This window comes from Oryza sativa, chromosome 5, assembly GCF_034140825.1.
Source record: "Oryza sativa Japonica Group chromosome 5, ASM3414082v1".
Taxonomy (NCBI): Eukaryota; Viridiplantae; Streptophyta; class Magnoliopsida; order Poales; family Poaceae; genus Oryza; species Oryza sativa.
Genome location: NC_089039.1, coordinates 1493284 through 1513650, shown reverse-complemented (window position 1 = coordinate 1513650; position 20367 = coordinate 1493284). Strand labels below are relative to the sequence as shown.

Here is a 20367-nt window from a genome sequence, read left to right as displayed (position 1 = left end):
TATGAGATGAGATGAGGAGTGCAGAGTTGTGGACTGGAAGAGAGGGGAGGCATGGGGACAAAGAAGGCTCTAGTAGTCACGTAAAGTGTTAGATGCGCCACACAGCCTACATGACAGCGACTCGCCGCCTTCACTGATTCGTGATCGTTAACCAAAAGGAAATACGAGCACCGATCATTTATGCTACGCCCGTAGGATCAAGTTCAACAGCTTGGTGTAATAAGACTTTCTTTTTTTCTTTTTAACCTTGACCTTTACTGGCATTTTTCAGTCATCAACTACTAGTACTTTTCAATTTTCCTACCTGACTTATACTACGTATAATTTCCTAATTAATCTCATGAAATTAATGAAAGGAAAAAATACAAATAAAATAGTAAAATACAGTAAACGAAACTCTTTGCCGTAGTAGTATTGGAAATAATAATTAATCATATAATCACTGTATTTTCTTTTTCCAATTTCCCTCCAAAATTTGCCGGGCCATTTAACTATTTGTGTTACTCTTAGATTTAACATTTAACTATTTATCACCAATGTATCAATGATATGTGAGCTCTCATGTATCAATGACATGCGGGTCCGAGTGAAAAATCATTAATTGCCATATTTAGTGCTACTACTATGAATTTGGATAGATTGCTATATTTAGGGAGGAAATAATTTTTCCGAATTTAGTCGCCGCAGTCGAGTCATTGGGCCGGGCCCATATCTTTCTTCTAAAACGCAAGCGGCCCAACACAACTCCCGGCCCATCTAAGCAGCATGCCACGCTGCTACACCTTCTCCCTCTCCGCGAAAAACCCTAGCCCACCAAAAACCTTCTAGAACCTTTTCTCCCATGGCGCTCCTCCGAGCTCTCCGGCGAGCCCTCCCGCCGCTATCCTCCGCGGCGGCGGGGGTTCTCCTCCGGGGCGCGACGCGTCATGCTGCTCCTCTCCCCCTTCGTCCCCCGCCTCTTCTTCGGCTGCTGGATCCGATCGGGCTCCGCCCATTCTCCGCCGCCGCCGCCACCGCGTCGCAGGCGCCGTCCATGGGGGCCGGCCTCTTCAGCGGGCTCATGGACACCCGGTTCCCGAAGCGGCGGCCCGGGTTCAAGTCCCGGCGGAAGAGGGCCAGCCTCCGCCCCAAAGGTGCGCCTCCGATCTCTCGTCCTCCTCTTGTTTGCTAATAGTAGTTGAAAATGGTGTGATCCGAGTGATCCTTGCGGTTTCTTCCCCCACAATTTCTGCGTCTCTTACCGCGCGATCCTTCGGTTTGTTCGATTGTGCGATGTATGGGTGATGGGTGGATGCTGGTTATGCTGATTGTTGTAGCATTTCGCGACAGGTCCGTACTACTGGGTGAAGTGCAAGCCTGGGGAGCCTATCCCGGCGAACCAGCCGAATGAAGGCAGTGTGCAGGGAAGGAAGGAAAAGAAGAGGATCAAGCAGCGCAAGGCCTTTATCATGGTGCGCATTCCTTTTCTGTTATCTGCGTGCGTGCTCGTATGTTGTCCTGTTGATGTTGTTGTAGGAGTAGTGGCAGGTTCCTTGATTTTGCTATTGATCATCCTACAATCAATATGTCATCCTTGGTCTAGTGTTAGGCTTGAAATGCTTTCTTAACTAGTCAACAAAGTCTTGATAGTGCTCTAGTTGTCACGCCTCGGCAAAATGTTGGTAGTGGTGGATGGATGCACATTACTCTAGTTCTCGTGCCACCGAGCAGTAGCAGGCTACCATAGTCTGAAATACCATGATGGAACTGGACAAGCTAATTATTGTTACTGTGCGTAGGTAATTTCTATGGTGTTCAGCAATGTTTAAATCCATATCCATATGCATGTTTTTGCTGTTCTTGCTCTTCTAGTGACTCTTTATTCCTCTTCCACAATTCAAATTATGTTAGTTTTAACTGTGCTATTTTTTATTGACATTTATAGCCCAAAAGTATTCAAAACGGATCTTTTGTGATGTTGCTGGACACATATGCCTAACTACTTGGATCTTCATCCTATCAAATTACTTGTATCTCAGCTCAATTTCAATGTCAATAATAACATTCCATTTATTTCTAATCAATTGGTTGTGATCATATCTGTTGTTTGTCCAGGCTGAAAAAAAGAAGCGCAAAGCACAATATTCTGCTGCTGTTAAGAGAAAGGAAGCAGAAAGGACAGAAAGGAAGATGGCTGCAGTGGCCAGAGAGCGGGCATGGACTGAAAGGTTGGCTGATCTTAAACGGATTGAAGAAGAGATGAAACCTGCGACGGCTTAAGTAGCTCCCTCGAAAATGGCAAGAAATCTAACCCGCTTCTTCTGCTGCGTTTTGTCCCTGTTATTTTGGATGACATATATGTTCTGTGCTATTCATGGATGTAAAAATCCTTTGATGGGACATTAGTTGTACCGCTTCTATCAACAGTATTCTCAAATTTTTGTTCCCTGTATTGGAGTATCTGTTCTATGTTGTATCTAAAATAAAAGATGTGATTTTCGTTTTGTGCCAGAGGCCAGGAATGGCCAACATGGCAACATCTGCAACCTACAATTTTCAGTGCATTTATGTTACAGAATTTCGGAAGAAGCCATTATAGTAATAACTGCCAACAACTGTTTTTGTTCTGTTAATCTTCACCCCTTCCCTATGTATTCCCTGAGTGGCTGAGTCCTGATATCTTGGAAGAATAGAGCAGTTTTGTTGGATTGCAAGCTTAATTAAGGTAGAACCTCTACTTCATTATGCATGAAGTAAATCCATGCTGGTGTTCCATGATCTCGAGCTGTCAGAAGTAGTCACTAATCCCTATTTATTTGCCAGACATCAACTGCAGTATTCTACTTTTTTTTATCCATGGTACAGCCAATTCCAAACTCCAGATTTAGCTACTTAGCAATTGTGTTCTACAGTTGCATTTGTGTCCATATGTTAATCCCTTTTGATAGTCCTTACAGCTACAAGTTCAAAACCTACTGTTGCTTTTCACTTTTCAGTTATGTGCTATCTTCTTGAATCCTGTGATAGTGTTGTTTCTAGGAATTTGAGGACACATGAATAGGACTGTGTAGGCTAAGCTGGAAGTTTTGAGCTGCAATGGATTGTAGTCATTTGTACTTCAAAGCACGGGTCTGCTTGTTTAGGAATCAGTAGTCTCTCGTTGGACTCACCTGTTACTGAAGGTCTTCATGGGTTGCAGAGATGTGCATATATTCATGTTGTTTATTTCTTTCAACATGTTGTAGAATTTGGTCAGTCTTTCCAGAGTTCCTTGATAGAAGATCCTGAGCTGTCATCATGACATGGACAGTGGATACTTTGCTTCCGAAATGTAGGTTGTTTCATACACGTAAGACATCTGCTGTAGAAGCTTTGCATATCTTTTGTGATCTGCGGATCATCCTGATTAGGTACAATTGCTGCCTATCTACAGAAGATAAAATTCCCACTTGGACTTGTAAAGGTTTAGGGTGAACATTTTCTGTGGTAATTGATACAATCAATGATCACCACCTCATTCCTCACTGTCACATTGACTGTGCTTGTCATCAGATTCTTATGTTCTTTTTATCAGTTTTATCCTTACTCATTACACATATTTTTTTAGTACCTATTAATTATGAACTCGCCATCTGAAATATTGTTTGTCCTATATTCAGAGGCTGGAAACATTTCAGTAGTCTAAACTGGTTTATCATAGATAGATAACCTAGATATATTTACATTCACGTTACTACATTGAAGAAAATTATGCTACACAAGCAAGGATGATTTTTTTTTAACATCGAATTGCATTAAAATATCTTGAGCACTGAAGAGTCCCTTATCAACTTACTAGTGAAAGATAAAGCGCCTATTTCCCCCTTAGTTATCAACTACAATTTCTACATAATGAGAAAAATATATGAGCTACCATACTGAAAAGGCCTAGATAAACCTCTTTGCTTTATCATCTGCTGAGTGCTACTTTGCATTTCCCAAATATGTACAACAGCTTAATTATTCGCACTGAAGGAAGATGTACATATGAAAACCCAGAGAGTTGAAGACTTTCAGATGTTCAGAGTACAATATTGAGGAACGAATCAACTCTCAACTATTTTAATTTTCTTGGGCAAGATCAAAATATCATACAAGGGTAGAATACAAATAGCTAGCCTAGTAGAGCTGTTCTCTCCTATCACGCCACCATCGCCACCTGCAACAAAATTTAAGCCATAAAGCAATGTTAATCATCACAGAGAAGACATCAGAGTAAAAAGAGTTAGTAGTACACTGCAAGAACTCTGCTAGTACTTCAGAAGCACAACCGTAAATTTCATCATCAGAATATATATCTAGTTTCATTGTAAGAAATGTACTACTACTGGTACCGCAGAAGCTTAATCATGCAATTGAAAAAAAAAGAACAGTTTTTTCCCAAATAAAGTTCTTGCTTTTTGAAGAGAAAAACAGAACTGTTCCTTGGCAATTGAATGATCCATTTTGTTTTCAGATTATCGTCAACCATAAACCCATCAGTTCTTAATACCTAGCTTAAGTGCTTAACCAGGCATGCACCAATGCGTTTCTCAACACTTCTAAAACACATATGAGGTAAAATGCAAGACAAAAATAAAACAAGAGAGTGGGAGGCAACAAGAAAAAAAAATCAGGGCATAATCAACATGCAAGCAAAAGCAACAAGAAGAGGAAGAAAGAACAAAAAAAGAAAACGAAATTCTGGTGAAAACAGCTAGTAGTAGCTAGAAAGCACTAAGAGTTTGTCAGCACTGAACAATTAAACCAACCCCAAACACAAATGAGGTAAAAATTAGAATGCAACCAAAAACAAAACATCCAAGCAAAGCAAAACAACATCAACAACAACTAGAAGAAAGAACAAGATAATTTTTTTTTCAAAGAGAAGAAGAACACATCAAGTATATTAAAAACAAAAGCCTAATTAATTAAGAGTACCAGTAGTAGTCCCATCGGGGGTGGATCTTGTGCATGCGGTTTACCCCGTAAGGGTACTCGGAGACGGAGCGGCGGGCGTTCCTGAAGGCGCAGCAGCCGCAGGCGCAGATGCAGATGAGCACCACCAGCACCATGACGTTGAGCACCGAGATCTTGTGCCAATCCTCCCTCACCTTCTCCATCACCCCGGCCCTGCACGACTCGCACCCGTAGCACAGTATCCCCGCCGCGTTGTTCCACCGGAAGCAGTCCTCGTCCTGCGCTCCGACGGCCACCCCGCCGCTGTACGCGCACGCCGTCGGCGGCTTGCAGCACCCCGACTATTATGGATACAATACAATTAATCATCTTGAGTAGTTCTTGAGCTGTATGATGCATAATCTTTGATAGATGAAGAATTGATGATGTTCTGATGAAGGTTATATATATGTGTGTATGCAAACAATCATCTCATTTTGAGTTGTTGGGAGCTGTAGTGTAATCTCTGATGAAGAAAAGATGATGGTTTGATGAAGATATATATATGTGAAAAAAAATCATCTCATTTTGAGTTGTTGATGAGCTGTAGTATTATCTTTGATGAAGAAAAGTTGATGATGTTTTGGGATGAAGGTATATGCAAATGCAAACAGAATCATCTCATTTTGAGTTCTTTGAGCTGTATAGTATAATAATCTTTGATGAAGAAAAAAATATCCATCAGTTTTTGTTACCTGGATTGGGGTGAGATCATGCTGGAGGTAATCCATGGGTGACCAATTGGCGATCTTGGGGCAAGCCTTGGATCCAACGACGCATGCGAGCGCGGGGCGCCAGTATTTGGCGTCCTGGATGTGCTTCTGCAGCCAGGACGAGTAGTCGGAGGTGTGGTACTCGCGGTAGGGGCGGCCGGGGACCTGGGTGCCGCCGCCGCCGGCGGTGACGGCGAAGCCGAAGGCGGTGAGGCCGAGGAGGAAGGCGATGAGGAGCATCATGGCGAGGAGGTAGAGCCACAGCGCCCACGCCACGTGGAAGCAGGCGCCCACGAAGCCGGCGAGGGAGACGAGGAGGACGACGAAGCCGATCACCAGCAGCGGCGTCTGCAGCATCGACGAGCACGTCGCCGTCGACCCCTTCGCCATCCACAGCCCCGCCCCGATCACCGGGATCGACGCCAGCAGCGTCGCCAGGTTCAGGTATCCGATCATCACGTTGCTGAATCTGTAAGGATACATATCTTTGATTTCTTGATTGAAATCAACAAGTTCTTGCTCTTTCTGAATCTTCAGAACAAGAGCTTCTTGTGTTCACTGCACTGGACTTGGGCTTATTATATGAAATGAGATGGCTATCTATCTAAATATATATATGTAACTATGCTGTTCTTGCTGAGATTGCTTCACTTGTACTGAGTACTGACTGATTGGTGAGGAGGTGTTCTTCTTGTTCTTGCTTTGGGGTGATCAGGTCTGGTGCAAGCAAGCTGCTTTTCTTATCACCATGGACTAGCTTTTCATCCTGATGACTCTGCATGTGTCCCTGCAAGGTGTGTATTCTAATGCCCACCTTTGCTTGCTTTGTGGCTGCCTGCTTGTCTTTAATAATGCTGCTGCCTTGATTGTTTTGGAAAATCTAGCTAAGCCTCCTCCTTTTTCTCCTATCTTGTTCATTGTTAAATCTTTCAAACTTTAGCTTTCAGAGGCGCCTAATCCATCCTTACATGTGTGTGATTATTTCAAGGCATTTCCGCGTAATCCGCCTTAGCGCTTTGTTTCTTTGCTTTTATATACCCAACAAATTAAAGAACTAAAATATGTAGCATGTAGCATTATTCTGAAGCTTTCTGTAGCTCAACAGTTTTAAGAATTTAAGCACACCAGAGCTAAGGTCACTAGAGCCCTTGAACACCAAACAAGGATACTGTCATGATTTGGCCAGAACTCATATGCTCTTTTCAGTTCCACTTGCTACTGGTCTTCCTGTTCCATGGAATAAGAATAAAACATCCACTTCATATGCTTCTTGGGTATTGATTCTGTGTGATAAAGCACTAGAATAATACAATTATGGTGTGTGATTGTTGGCTAGTGTGGATGCCTTAGCCTCCATCCTGATGCTTAACCATGAAGGGAAAAAAAATGAAATTGGGATTCTTGGGCTTGCAAGGATAAGGAGGAGGCACAGGCAAATGCCTTTAGTTTCTTCACAAGTGCATCAAGCAATATTAGCTTTATGGCCATATCACACTGGTATCATCACTTTGCAAGTAAAGAAGGGCCCTAGTTGAGTTGCCATAGAATCAGTGGCAAATAAAAAGAGTACCCCATCTTATGCATATTGCTTTTTTTTTTCCTCCTCTGCTCTCACCTTTTGGTCCTTTTCATCAGGATGCCATGGCCAATCAGGTCAAGCCGATTGGGATTTGTTCAAAATGACAAATGTGGCACCGTTACACGCGAAGAATTTTTTATTTTTCAGTGATTTGAATAATAACAATGGTGGTCTGGTTTACTTAGATGCTTGCTTGCTTTCTTTCCTTCGCTTTTTCTTTGCTTTTCTCTGGGTTTTGATATGAAGGAATGTTGTAATGCTTGGTAGACAGAAAGCACACAAGGCACTGGAATAATCCAAAACATTCAGTAGCTAGCTGTAGTAATGATATTATTGTTTGACATATGATTGCCATTGAAAATACAAGGGTTTAGGCTAATGATCTTTTTGGTTAAGTCTCACTTTTTTTTCTTTGTCAGATTTGCTTGTTTTGATATCTTGATTCTGAGATACAGTTGCCTTGGTGATTCGCTACAGTCTTCAATGTTAAGTTAGCATCTCAACTAGCCTGAAAAACTGAAATACACAAATGTGGTGAAGGGATTGGGCTGAAGATTTGGACAGAAAATAATTTTTTAATTATCTAGTGAAAGTGTTTACCTTTTTCATGAACAGGTAGATAGTTTGATGCAGTGCAAAGTTCTGGAGGCAATGATTCTCTTGTGATTGCATTTGCAGTTGCATATCTGCATCCATTGCTGACATGAGAGGAGTAGTGGTGAGGAAAAAGGGGAAAGCTATCTGGTGGACACTGGGCAAAGCTCAGCAGGTTCTTGGACTTGGTCATGAAGGAAGAGAAAAATGATTCACTAATTAACATCCATATGAATTGGACATATACATGGATCTATGCATGAATATATTCAAAACCTAAAACATCTTATAATATAAATGGAACGGATGGAGTAGATTAATTGCTCCCTTTTTTAGAGAAAGGGGTAAAAGAAAGGATCTCCTAGCCCAAGTGAAAAATGTTTCGTCTTCTGTCGTTGCCTCATCATCGTGTAAGTTTTATATTAAAATAAGTTTATAAAATCTACTCCCTCCATTCCAACATATGTCCTATTAAGTTTCTACGGTGTCCCCATTATATTGTGATTATTTTTTTCATAATATGTTATCAACAACTACAAAATTAACATCATATGAAAATATTTTTAAATACAAGTCTCATATATGACAATAAACACATATTTTTTAGTTTAATTATTAGTCATTTTTTTTGAACGAACCGACACAAGATAGTGCCAATTTCATTGAATAGTATATGAGAAAAAAACTGTACAAGTATATGGATTTTTTTTAAAAGGAAAAAACGCGAGTCCTAAGGGACTAGGCTACAAGGCCTCTGCTCCTGCCAAGATCCAAGTTTTTGCCTCCTCTCTGATCTATTAGATTTGTTGCCAATAGCTCTTTGTGTCTGAACATCCGCTGATTTCGCTCTTTTCATATTTCCCGAGTCAAATTTTTAAATATTGATTTTGTGAAAACACTGACATATTATATTTTTATAGAGGGAGGGAGTAAATACAGTACTTTTGCAAGGGGTACCAAATTACATGTACCAAATTTGTTTTTCAGACTAAGCAATGAGAAATCATCGATGATCAAAGTACAAAGGGACCACCTATACATTTGTCGACAAATTTTCTACTAAAATCTTGACAGATGTAATTATAGTACAATCGTAGTGTAATTACAATATAACTTGTATATAATTACACTGTAACTTGCATGTAACTATAGTGTAACTTGTATGTAAGTTTCACGTAATTTTGAATCGTTAGATCTATTACAAGATTTGTTCTATGGAGGAAAAAAAAATCACATCACACACATATATGAGAGAATTTGTTCCCACGACCTCTATTTTATTGAAATAACATGTTACCGAGAGATTCTTGAAAGTTATATACAAGTTACATTATAGTTACAGTGTAATTACATGCAAGTTACAGTGTAATTACACTACGATTATACTGTAATTACATCTGACAAATATTAGGGGGAGAAATTTGATGACAAATATCTAGCAAAATCGAGTACAAAAAGTTTGACAAGATCTTATCAAAAACGTCAAATATAGATTATAACTGGGGTATGGAAGTACTTAAATTAAATGTAGATCATAAACAATGCTGTTATATATCTCATGAACAAATTAAGCTAGACGAAGTTTAGAGCACGGATTTGACGCTTCTAATGCCATCGTCGTCGAGCTCGGCGTAACGCCTCGACTTGTGCTTGATCATACGGAGCCCTTCCTTCCGATGATCGCCTGATCCGCCGCCATCGCCGGTCGCCGTCGCCGGAGCCGGAGGCAGCACCTCCAGTCCGGTGAACACCGGGAAGGTGATGTCCTCGACGTGGTCGTTCATGATGTTGTCATCGGTTCGCGCGAGCTGGAAGAACCTGGCGATGCAGAACCTGCCGGAGCCGAGGACGACGAGGTGGGAGCCCCAGCTCGGCTCCCACTCCTCCGGCAGGTCAAGGTCCTCCCAGATGTACCCCGGCGACGGCGGCTCGCCCCTCGCGACGGGGGAGAGGTCGGCGGCGCACGGGGAGCACTCGCCCTTGGCTGCTATGCCGAACCAGAGCTTCAGCTCCGGGACGTACTCCGCCTTGCCGGCGAACGGCAGCGCCCACTCGCCGGCGCGGCTCCAGCTCCGGCTCGCCGTGTCGAAGCAGTAGGTGCCCACATCGCTGACGGACACGACGATGACGTGTCCGATCACCGCGTACGACTCCACCATGCCGCCGGAGTCGAAGACGAACGGCGGCGGCGGGAGCGGGTCGCAGTGCCAGTACTTTTCCCACGGCGGCGACGTTGGCTCGGGCTTGCGATGGTCGAACACCTCGAACTGGAACAAGCTGCCGCCGCCGCCGCCGCCGCTGCTCTCCGGGCGGAGGGTGTTTTCCATGACGTAGAGCTTGCTTTCTTCCTCGCCCTGCGCGGCAATGGAGACGGCGACGGGGGAGTCGCCCTTGGGAGCGTGGAGGCTGGGCATGCCGGTGAAGCGGTTGCCGTCGGCGTCGTAGAGGAAGGCGCGGCCGGCGTGGTCGGCGAAGACGACCTTGCTCTCCGACTCAGCGAGAGGGAAGCAGTCGAAGCCGAATCCTCCCGCCGGAGTTGGGGGAGACGGCGCCATGCTGACGATCGACGGCAGCTGCCGCAAGGTCTCCACCGCCTCATGTCGTTTCATCTTCTTCTTCCTCCTCCTCTCGTCGTCGTCGTTCAGCTTGGGCCACTGGAATTCGTACTCCTCCTCTCGTTGCACGCGCAGATCACGCGGCCCCGCGGCGGCGGCAGCGGCCGGAGTCGGGTAGAAGAGCGGGTGGCGGGAGAGGTCGATGCGGCGGAGTGAGTAGAGGCCTCCACTACTCTCCACCAGCAGATTCACGAATCGACGGAGGCGGCTCATAGTCGATCGATCCGCTTGACGCCGCCGCCGCCGCCCACCGGAATCGATGGAGGAGGGTTTGTCCGCGGCGGCGCACGACGTACGTACGTACGTATGTAGGGGTGGGTCGGCGAGATCGATCGATGGCCGCGGCGCGATCATATATGGGCCCGGCCCATTGATAGTCCAGCCCGTGGTTCGATGGCATGCATGCACCTCAAATTGGCTGGCCCGATAGATGCTAGGCAAAATTGATGTACCGATATGGCTGTTATGTTTGGTCTCAACCCTTATATTTACACGATCATGCTCACAAGGGGAAAAAACGGAATTGTTAAAAATGGTGAAGGTTAGGGAAGTTATTAGTTGATGATAACATCATTTAATAGCCCAAGACACCGGAGAAAATTTCAATAAAAAAACAAAAGTATAATTAAGAGTTGAGAATTAAAGCTACTATTACATCTGCTGCTCAAAAGCAATTAAGAGGTGAAAGTTAACAACATTAAATAGTCTAAGCAAGAACTCGATAGAAATGACAAAGATAGAAAATCCAACATCAACCTAAAGCTAGCTATTAGTTCTCACAAGCCCTTTCAATTGAGACCATATTTCACTTAAAAGGATGTTGGTACTCTAAGTACGCTCTTAATTCTAAGCACATTTGATAAGTCCTCCTCAAGTGCCTGTGCTGTTGTTGATGGTTGTTAAGCACTACTGATTTTGACCGTTAACTATCATAATATATAAAGGGAGAACTAATATTTCCTACACATATGCCAGTAATAAATTGTCAGTGTTATAGATAAGACATACCTAATAGTTTTGGGTTAGGCTCGGCGGGACCCACCATATACCAAGTCTTATATGGAATCAAATCTCATATACGAAAAGTGTTCCGGATAAGGAAGGAGAAGCAGAGTTCTACTCAGGCACTACAAGGTTTACACGGATCGTATTCATACTTTTCTTAGTTCTACTTGGACAATGGGACATCCGAGGGTATAAATGCAAGACTCCCTAGGAGGAGGAGAGGCATGCTAACAAGCCAACAGAAGCCAAGTCAGAGAGGCAACAATGATAACAACACAAGCCAACATAGATCTAGACCAACAGAAGGCAAGCTTATATAGACATACTCAACTGAGCCACAAAGATCGACATGAGGGATCTAGCGTTACCTCTAATCTCGCTGAGTTCATATTCGAGGAGAAGACTACACTAGCCGTCGACTACGTGTTGGAGATCCATGCTGCCAAGCCGACACCGACTAGATTAGGTCATCCAAAATATTGTACTCGAGTGATACTGATATATATAAGAGCAACACCGGCTTCGACAATAGGAGTTGAGCTATTACTTGTCAGTTAAGGGGCCCGAATCTATATACAAATCCTTGTCTCCGTCTCTTCTACCTCAATCTCACGTATACCCTGGCACCAACGATCCCCGTACTCTACAAATACCGTTGTCGGGATCTACTCCCTCGACATAAATAATGTAGTTGCATTTGTATTAGAGAAATACTATGTATGCAGGGAATATACCATAAAAGTTGGTATGTAAAGAAACACACTTCCGACGAATCACGTGAGAGCACACGGATTGATGGGCTCACAAGTCAGACCAAACCGACTTAAATTGGGGCCAAAAAACTATGCACCGACCAAGGGGCCCACCTGTCATCCCCTTACCAAAGGCAGCAGGGAAAAGTTGCGACTGCCATAGAGCCCCTAAAAGTTGTGACTGCCAACGAACTATTGCGAAGTCCACTCTCCTTGTGGCCCTCACAACGCCCCGGCTAGGCTATAAGTGGGCCAAGCCCATACATGATCCTAGGCTGGATCCAGCTGCCGCCATAGATCGATCTCACCTACCCTACGTACATACATTGTGCACTCCTTCATCGATCGATCGATCGATCGATCGGTGCACCGCCGGCAACAAACCTTCCATTGATTCCGGTGGGCGGCGGCGTCAAGCGGATCAATCGACTGTGAGCCACCTTCGTCGATTTGTGAGTATGATGTTGAACCATGGAGACTTCTACTCGTTGCACCGCATCGACCTATCTAGCCTAAGCCTAAGCCTTCCATTAGCTGTTGTCCTTGGTTAAATTTTGTTCTCAAATATACACGCACATTCCCTGTGATTCGATACCCTTGTAATACTCTAAGGTGAAGTGTTACAACGGTATTCGTGCATTTGAGGATTTGTCTATGACCATCACAAATACCAACACTACCTCTACATTACCTTGCCCCAACCCATTCTCCGTCCATGCTTGGATGTGTAGATGTCAGTTGCCACCTGCTTTAGCAGGAGGACCCACCATTGTAGGTTATGCGAGATGGGGAATAGGGCCAGGGGTTCAAAATCAAATCATCAAAGTGATTGAAATCACGAAAAAATCAGAATAGACTACATGAAAAAATAAATTGTGTTGCAACAAAATTCCAAATCATGGTGGCGGCGGAGCTAAACAAACTCCGCGAAGCATCCCCCAACTTGATGCCGGGGACCCATCTGCCCAAGTGCGACTTTTGCTAGATTAGAAGTGTGTCCCGCCAAGGCCACATTTTTCCAAATAGGAATGGGTCCAAAACAACCGTAAATTTAGTGTTTTATGGACCATCCAAGCAACATTTTTTTCAAGGGTGAATAGCTAATATGGTCCCTGAAGTTTCGCTTCAGGCTCAGTTTAGTCCTTGAGGTTTCAAATCGTCCAAACAAATCCTACAAATTAATCATTTAGGTTAATATAGTCCTCGGACCCACAAAAAGTGCCACGTGAGCATGCCAAGTCATCCTCGCATGCAGCGGTACGAATGAAATGACCATTATACCCTTATATACCATATAAAAAAGAAAACAAATGTTGCACACATGTATGATCGTTTTAGAATTGTCACTTACGATTGCTGCAACCAAACACTGATCTTATAAATTCCTTTGTCGGCCACCCTCTGCAACAATGTTGGGCCTAAGTTGGCCTGTTATTTTTTTTTGTTTGTGTCTTTTCTTTCTTTTCTATATGGTATATAAGGGTAGAATGGTCATTTCATTCATGCCACCGCATGCGAGGATGACTTGGCATGCTCACGTGGCACTTTTTGTGGGTTCAAGGACTATATTAACCCAAATGATTAATTTGGATGACTTGTTTGGACGATTTGAAATCTCAAGACTAAACTGAGCCCGAAGCAAAACTTCAGGGACTATATTAGCTATTCACCCTTTTTTTCAATGGGTAAAAACTTTCGGGCTAGTACATTACACCGGTTTCAAACCAATGACTGAGCTTCCAAGTAGTCCCTTAACGGAATGGAGTTGGCACCGTGAAAGGAAAATCATCTATAATTGTGACACAAATCCTTTGCGCCATTGACATATGGGCGTCATTCTTCTCTGGTTCCATATACAAGCTAGACTATCCAAAGCCACTAGCTCTTAGTCACCAATATGTATTTATGATTTTGCTGTATATGATAGCTTTACCAATTTTATCGATAGTTGCGTCGTTTCCATATTATAATTCGCTTTGGGTCTATTCGAAGTCAAAAATTTTCAAATTCAACCAAGTTTACAGAAAAATATAGCAACAATTCTAATACAACACAAATATATTATGAAAGATATATTCGATGGTGGATTTAGTAAAACTTTCTAGATGTTGCTGTGCTTTCTATAAACTTAAATAAGTTGGACTTAGCACAAATCTAAAAAGTATTATAATATGGAATTGAGGGAGTAGTAAACAAACATATTAATATTTTTTGAAAGAAAATACATATTAATACTTTATACTTGATACATCCACATTGTTTAACTAGTTTATCAGACAAGGGGATATTTTCTAAAATATCTCAAAAATAATAACAATATAGATATTCAATAATACGCGTATTTTTCTTGAAATATCTATGATTTTGTGGGGGATTGAAGAATGCCATTTGCTATTAATCTAATGGTCATGATGTACGATAAATATATTGCAGTGAGTTTGTGTATTTACAAATACATAAATCTTATGTTGGAGAAATTAATTATTACCTGCATCCCAAAATACAAGAGTGTAGTGGAATTAAATTATGAAAGGATTTGATTGGTTAGGAAAAGAGTGTAGGCGGAGAAATTAAACTAGGGAATGTTGTGTTTGATTGAGAAAAGAGTATAGATAGACAATTTGTTATATTTTGAAACAAATTTTGAGTGCTAGATGTTGTTATATCTTAGGATAGAGTAAGTAGTTAATGCTTGTATTTTTAAACATTCCCCACGTTTTACATGATTAGATTTGATCGTGTAATGGATCAGGCTGACATGCCCTACCACACCTGGATCTCCAGAAATACTATTAAAAACTAATTAATTCTAAAACTTCAATAATTGATAGGCTAAAAATAAATAAATGTTGTAACTAACATTCTACACACAGATTTCTCCTAGTAGCCATGATAACATTGAGTCCTCTGCACCATTTATATGAAAGAAGTTAACAACATATTAACATCAATTATTTAGTTATGGAAGCACAATATTGCAGAATATAAATGAACACACTATTAATACCTCCTGCAACATTGTCTCCTTGGACCACCGTTTATCTGAAAGAAGTTAAGAGCATATTAACATCAATTATGTAGTTATGCAAGTCCAATAATGCAGAATATAAATAAACACATTATTGATACCTCCTGCAACACTGTTCTCCTTGGACGCCACTGTGTATTATCAGCTACTGTATAAGTATTCCATAGACTACTCCAAGTGAAAATAAAATATAGAAAACTGTAAATTATATGCAAACACATCTTAATAAGACAATTTTAAAAAGCATACCATGTAGCTGTCCCAGAACTTCAGAAAATTGAAACCTCTCATGGTTCAAAATCATGCAGAAATACTGCTCGGGAGTGAACTCGATGATGCATCTCCTCATAATGTAGATGGTATTAACTCTAAAAGACGAGTCGAAGTTAGTTCTAAATATGTTAAAAAATAAAAAGTAATTTGGAAGATATACCATTGGAGAATTGGATCCCATAGATGTTCCACCCATCATATTCATCACCACCGCCGCCACCGCCAACACCGCTGCCACCACCACCACCACCATCATCATGCTGATCACGATGGCGGCGGCGGTGGCGGCGGACCATCACCACCACCGTTCATATTTCATATTCGAGGAGAAGACTATACTAGCCGTCGACTACGTGTTGGAGATCCGTGCTACCAAGCCGACGCCGACTAGATTAGATCATCCAAAATATTGTACTTGAGTGATACAACACCGGCTTCGACCAACAGGAGTAAAGCTATTATTTGTTAGTTAAGAGGCCCGAACTTATATAAAAATACTTGTCTCCGTCTCTTCTACCTCAATCTCACGTATACCCTGGCACGAACGATCCTCGTACTCTACAAATACCGTTGTCGAGATCTACTCCCTCGACATAAATAATGTAGTTGCATTTGTATTGGAGAAACACTATGTATGCAGGGAATATAGAATAAAGTGAAGGAGAAATAAGTCGGCATGCAAAGAAACACACTTCCGACGAATCACACGAGAGCACATGGATTGATGGGCTCACAAGTTAAACCAAACCAACTTAATTTGGGACCAAACAACTATGCACCGACCGAGTGGCCTATATATCATCCCCTGACCAAAGGCAGTAGGGAAAAGTTGCGACTGCCATAGAGCCCCTAAAAGTATTCAAAACTTAAAACATTTTATAATATAAATGGAATAGATTAATTACTCTTCTTTTAGAGAGAGGGGTAAAAGAAATGATCTCCTGGCCCAGATGAAAAATGTTTCGTCTTACTTATCATTGCCTCAGCTTTGTATAAGTTTTAAATTAAAATAAGTTTATAAAATCTACTCCCTGCATTTCAATATATGATCCTATTAAGTTTTTACGATGTCCCCATTATATTGTAATTATTTTTCATAATATGTTATCAACAACTATAAAATTAACATCATATGAAAATATTTTTTAAATACAAGTCCCATATATGGCAATAAACACATAAATTTTTAGTGCCAACTTGATTGAATAGAGTAGGAGAAAACTATACAAGTCCTAAGGGACTAGGCTACAAAGGCCTTTTGCTCCTGTCAAGATCCAAATTTTTGCCTTATCTTTGATCTTAGCAACTAGATTTGTTGCCTATAGTTCTTTGTATCTGAACACTCGCTGATTTCGCTCTTTCCATATTCCCCAAGTCAAAAATTTTTAAATGTTGATTTTGCGAAAAGCAGTAACATATTACATATTTTTTAAAATACGGAGGGAGTAAATACAGTACTTTTGCAAGGCAACCCACCTACATGTACCAAATTTCTTTTTCAGACTAAGCAATGAGAAATTATCGATGGTCGATCTTATCACAAACGTTAAATATTTATAACTGGAGTTTGGAAGTACTTAAATTAAATGTAGATCATAAACAATGTCGTTATATCTCATGAACAAATTAAGCTAGATGAGGTTTAGAGCACGGATTTGACGCTTCTAGTGCCGCCGTCGTCGAGCTCGGCGTAACGCCTCGACTTGTGCTTGATCATTCGGAGCCCTTCCTTCCGATCGATGATCGCCTGATCCGCCGCCATTGCCGGTCGCCGGAGCCGGAGCCGGAGGCAGCACCTCCAGTCCGGTGAACACCGGGAAGGTGATGTCCTCGATATGGTCGAGATGCAGTCTTGGCCAGGAGCCTGTTCGTTCATGCTGCCGCTGCCGTCGCCAGGCGCTGCGCCCTGCCTAGCTGCAGCCTGGGCAGTAGAGCACAAGACACACTGAAGCAGAGACACACAAGAGAAACACTTACAAGGGCAAGAACACACACAGGCAACCGAGGAAGACCAAGCGCAGACCCAGATACACCGTTTTCCCTTCCGCGTCACTCCCAGGGCAGGGGCGACACGGGAGGCGACCCAGCAGCTTCCGCCACACCACCCCCATCGCCCTCCTTCCGCCTCGCTGCCGGCTGAGCGGCTGCCGGAAACCGCACGGCCGCAAGGACGGCGGCGGGGCCTTCTCCCCCTGAGGTCGCGGCGTTCGGAGCCCACGACCCCGACCTAGCTCCGGGGTGGCGACTTCCGCGGCTGCAATGTGGAGCTCGACGGTGGCGCATGGCGTCGGCGAGGTGGCGGCATCGACGACGGTTGAAGAGGTGGGCATCTGGGCCGATGACAATGAGGCGGCGGTGCTGGCTCCTGCACTCTCCTGCGGGGAACTGGAGGGGGGGATCCCGAGCCGCCGCCGGCGGCGATGCGCGTGGATCCGGCGGTGGAGGCGGCGGGGTGGCTGGTTCCGGCCCCCTCCTGTCCGGATCCGGCGCGGGAGGCCGAGCTCCGACCCCAGGCGGCGAGGCGGCGGGGTGCGGAGGCCGTGGCGCAGCCGTGAGGAGGCGGGGGCGGCCATACGGAGCCAATGGCGTCACACGGCCGTGAGGAGGCGGTGGCGCGACCGTGCGGAGACGGCAGCGGTGGCGAGGTTGCGGGGAGGCAACGAGGAGGGAGAACTGTGGCTGTGGAGGCGACCGTCACGACTGCTGTCAAAGTGGAGGCGGGGAAGGAGTTGGGCGCCGGAGAAGGACCGCGGCGTGAGCCCGGCGACGGCGGTGGTCTGCCGGTGAGATGCACGGCGCGGTGGTTTCACGGCCACGGGCGGCTAGCCGGGGAGGCGTGGCAGATGGCCGCATTTGGTTGGCGTGGCCAGCGGTAGTGGATGTCGGCACGGTGCGAGGTGGCGTGGCCGGCGGCAAGATCGGCTTGGCGTGAGGAGGCGCGGCCGGCGGCCAGTAGCGTCTTCACGTCTGTAACAGTTGCTGGTGACACGCTTGCGCCACCCACGGCCGGGAGCATCCTTGTCTTCGCTATCAACCATCGGCGTGTACCTTCATGGCTACAACTGATGATAAGCTTGGACTAGTCGCCGTCGCCGGTGCCAATTATTTGTGCATCCACCGCCAACGTGCTCAAGTTTGGAGCCACCGATCACAATTAAGTTCACTTCTAAAATTAGTGGTGATCTAAACGAAAATTTGATAATAATTATATTTTGTTAGTCTTTGATTTAATGGCGATCGTATCTTATATTTTGGGTTGGGTTGGAGGAAGATATAAGAAAATTAGTGTGCGGTGTAGTATTTGAAAAGGAGAATATACATGAAAGGAAGACACATTGGCACCGGTGGAGGAACAGAGAGTATGTAACACTGCTGGTAGAAGTGTAGCCGCGAGATTTTATCGATGGCCTACTTGCGCGTCCTCTCGTGCTCATGTGAAGCGCCGCATGGCACGAACGTAGGGAACAGATCCACACTAAAATTTTACCTCTCCCATATGGAACATTTAAACACATGTATAAAGGATTAAATATATATACTTAAAAAATAACTAATTACACATATTGCAACTATTTTACGAGACGAAACTTTTAAGCCTAATTACTACATGATTTGATAATATGATGTATAGTAAACATGTGCGAATGATAGATTAATTATACTTAATAAAATCGTGTCGGGGTTTACTGACGAATACTGTAATTAGTTTTTTATTACAGTGAGGGGAGCGTTTTAGTTATAGCCCACGTGCGGTTTAGCGTATCCTAAATGTATCAAAGTGCGGGATATCATATTTATCTGCAATCTCATACAGAGTATACTAAATGTATTTCTCTCTTAACATAGTTTGATAAACCAGTTTTATTTGTTATTAATAACTAATATAAGTTTTACTTTTAGCGTGTTTATTAAAAGAATATTAAAATTTACTTAGAAATTTCCACAGCAAAGCGGGAAGAATCAACTAGTTTTAATAGTTTGATGTACCGGCGACAAACAGAACTACACTTCTAACACAGATTCGTCACGTCCCTTGTCAAACACTAGTATTCACAAGTAATAAACGCAACACTGAACCTGCTAACCACAGCTTTCACGCGAGAAGATGCCCTCCAGACAACGCATAAGTAAGATAAAAAAGATACAACAGGTATAGAGTTGTCTCCTACAATCAGTTGTCCCTATTCCCTTCTTTATATAAAGTTAACACCCACTAACTGCAATTAAGATCTTAAAACTCAATCCTCAATGATCCACGTCATCAACATTTCTCAGCCGTTGGATCAATTAATGGATTAGATAACTTTACAGCCGTTGGATGAGAAAAACGCAGCACGCTCAGATGAAAACAGCCCAACCATGTTCTCTCAAACAGCCAAACCGTGAGGCCCATCTAGCTAATCCGATCCAGCACAGCCCAACCATCATCTCTCACACAGCCACCCCCGTGAGGCCCATTTGGCTAATTCGATCATGGCCAATTCAAGAGTAAAGGATTTAGGGTTTTTGTTGGATCGGTGTGGCCGTGTAGGGTCTCGTCCTGAGTCGGAGTGGTGGCGCCGGCTGGTTCATCCCTAACAGACTAAACCATCCACGCCACAATGCCGTTGCGCAACCGTTTCTCCTCCTCACGCGAACGCTGCGCTTGCTTGCCCCCTCCTCTTCGGCCCTTTGGTTCCCCCTTGAGAGCGTAGTTATTACCGAGCTGCGTATTCCTCCGTTCCTAAATGTTTGACGCTGTTGATTTTTTTAAATATATTTGACCGTTCGTCTTATTCAAAAACTTTTGTGAAATATGTAAAATTATATGTATACATAAAAGTATATTTAACAATGAATCAAATCATAGGAA

General features: G+C 43.4%; 3 protein-coding genes across 3 annotated transcripts; 1 reads left to right on the top strand and 2 right to left on the bottom strand.

The window, feature by feature from the left end:
- The first annotated feature begins 807 nt into the window (after positions 1 to 807).
- LOC4337680 (uncharacterized) lies at positions 808 to 2525 on the top strand. The gene is made up of 3 exons (XM_015783644.3): positions 808 to 1133; positions 1330 to 1451; positions 2095 to 2525. The coding sequence occupies exons 1-3, from the start codon at positions 842 to 844 to the stop codon at positions 2257 to 2259; spliced, it is 579 nt and encodes a 192-aa protein (XP_015639130.1). The 5' UTR covers positions 808 to 841; the 3' UTR covers positions 2260 to 2525.
- A 1427-nt stretch (positions 2526 to 3952) lies between these two features.
- On the bottom strand, positions 3953 to 6674 carry LOC4337679 (tetraspanin-6). The gene is made up of 3 exons (XM_015782138.3): positions 5652 to 6674; positions 4939 to 5258; positions 3953 to 4177 (listed from the first exon to the last, which is right to left on the bottom strand). Exons 1-3 carry the CDS (start codon positions 6150 to 6152, stop codon positions 4138 to 4140), a joined length of 861 nt encoding a protein of 286 aa, XP_015637624.1. The 5' UTR covers positions 6153 to 6674; the 3' UTR covers positions 3953 to 4137.
- A 2575-nt stretch (positions 6675 to 9249) lies between these two features.
- LOC107275537 (uncharacterized) lies at positions 9250 to 11930 on the bottom strand. The gene has a single exon (XM_015783012.2). It carries the CDS (start codon positions 10809 to 10811, stop codon positions 9426 to 9428), a length of 1386 nt encoding a protein of 461 aa, XP_015638498.2. The 5' UTR covers positions 10812 to 11930; the 3' UTR covers positions 9250 to 9425.
- Between the last annotated feature and the right edge of the window lie 8437 nt (positions 11931 to 20367).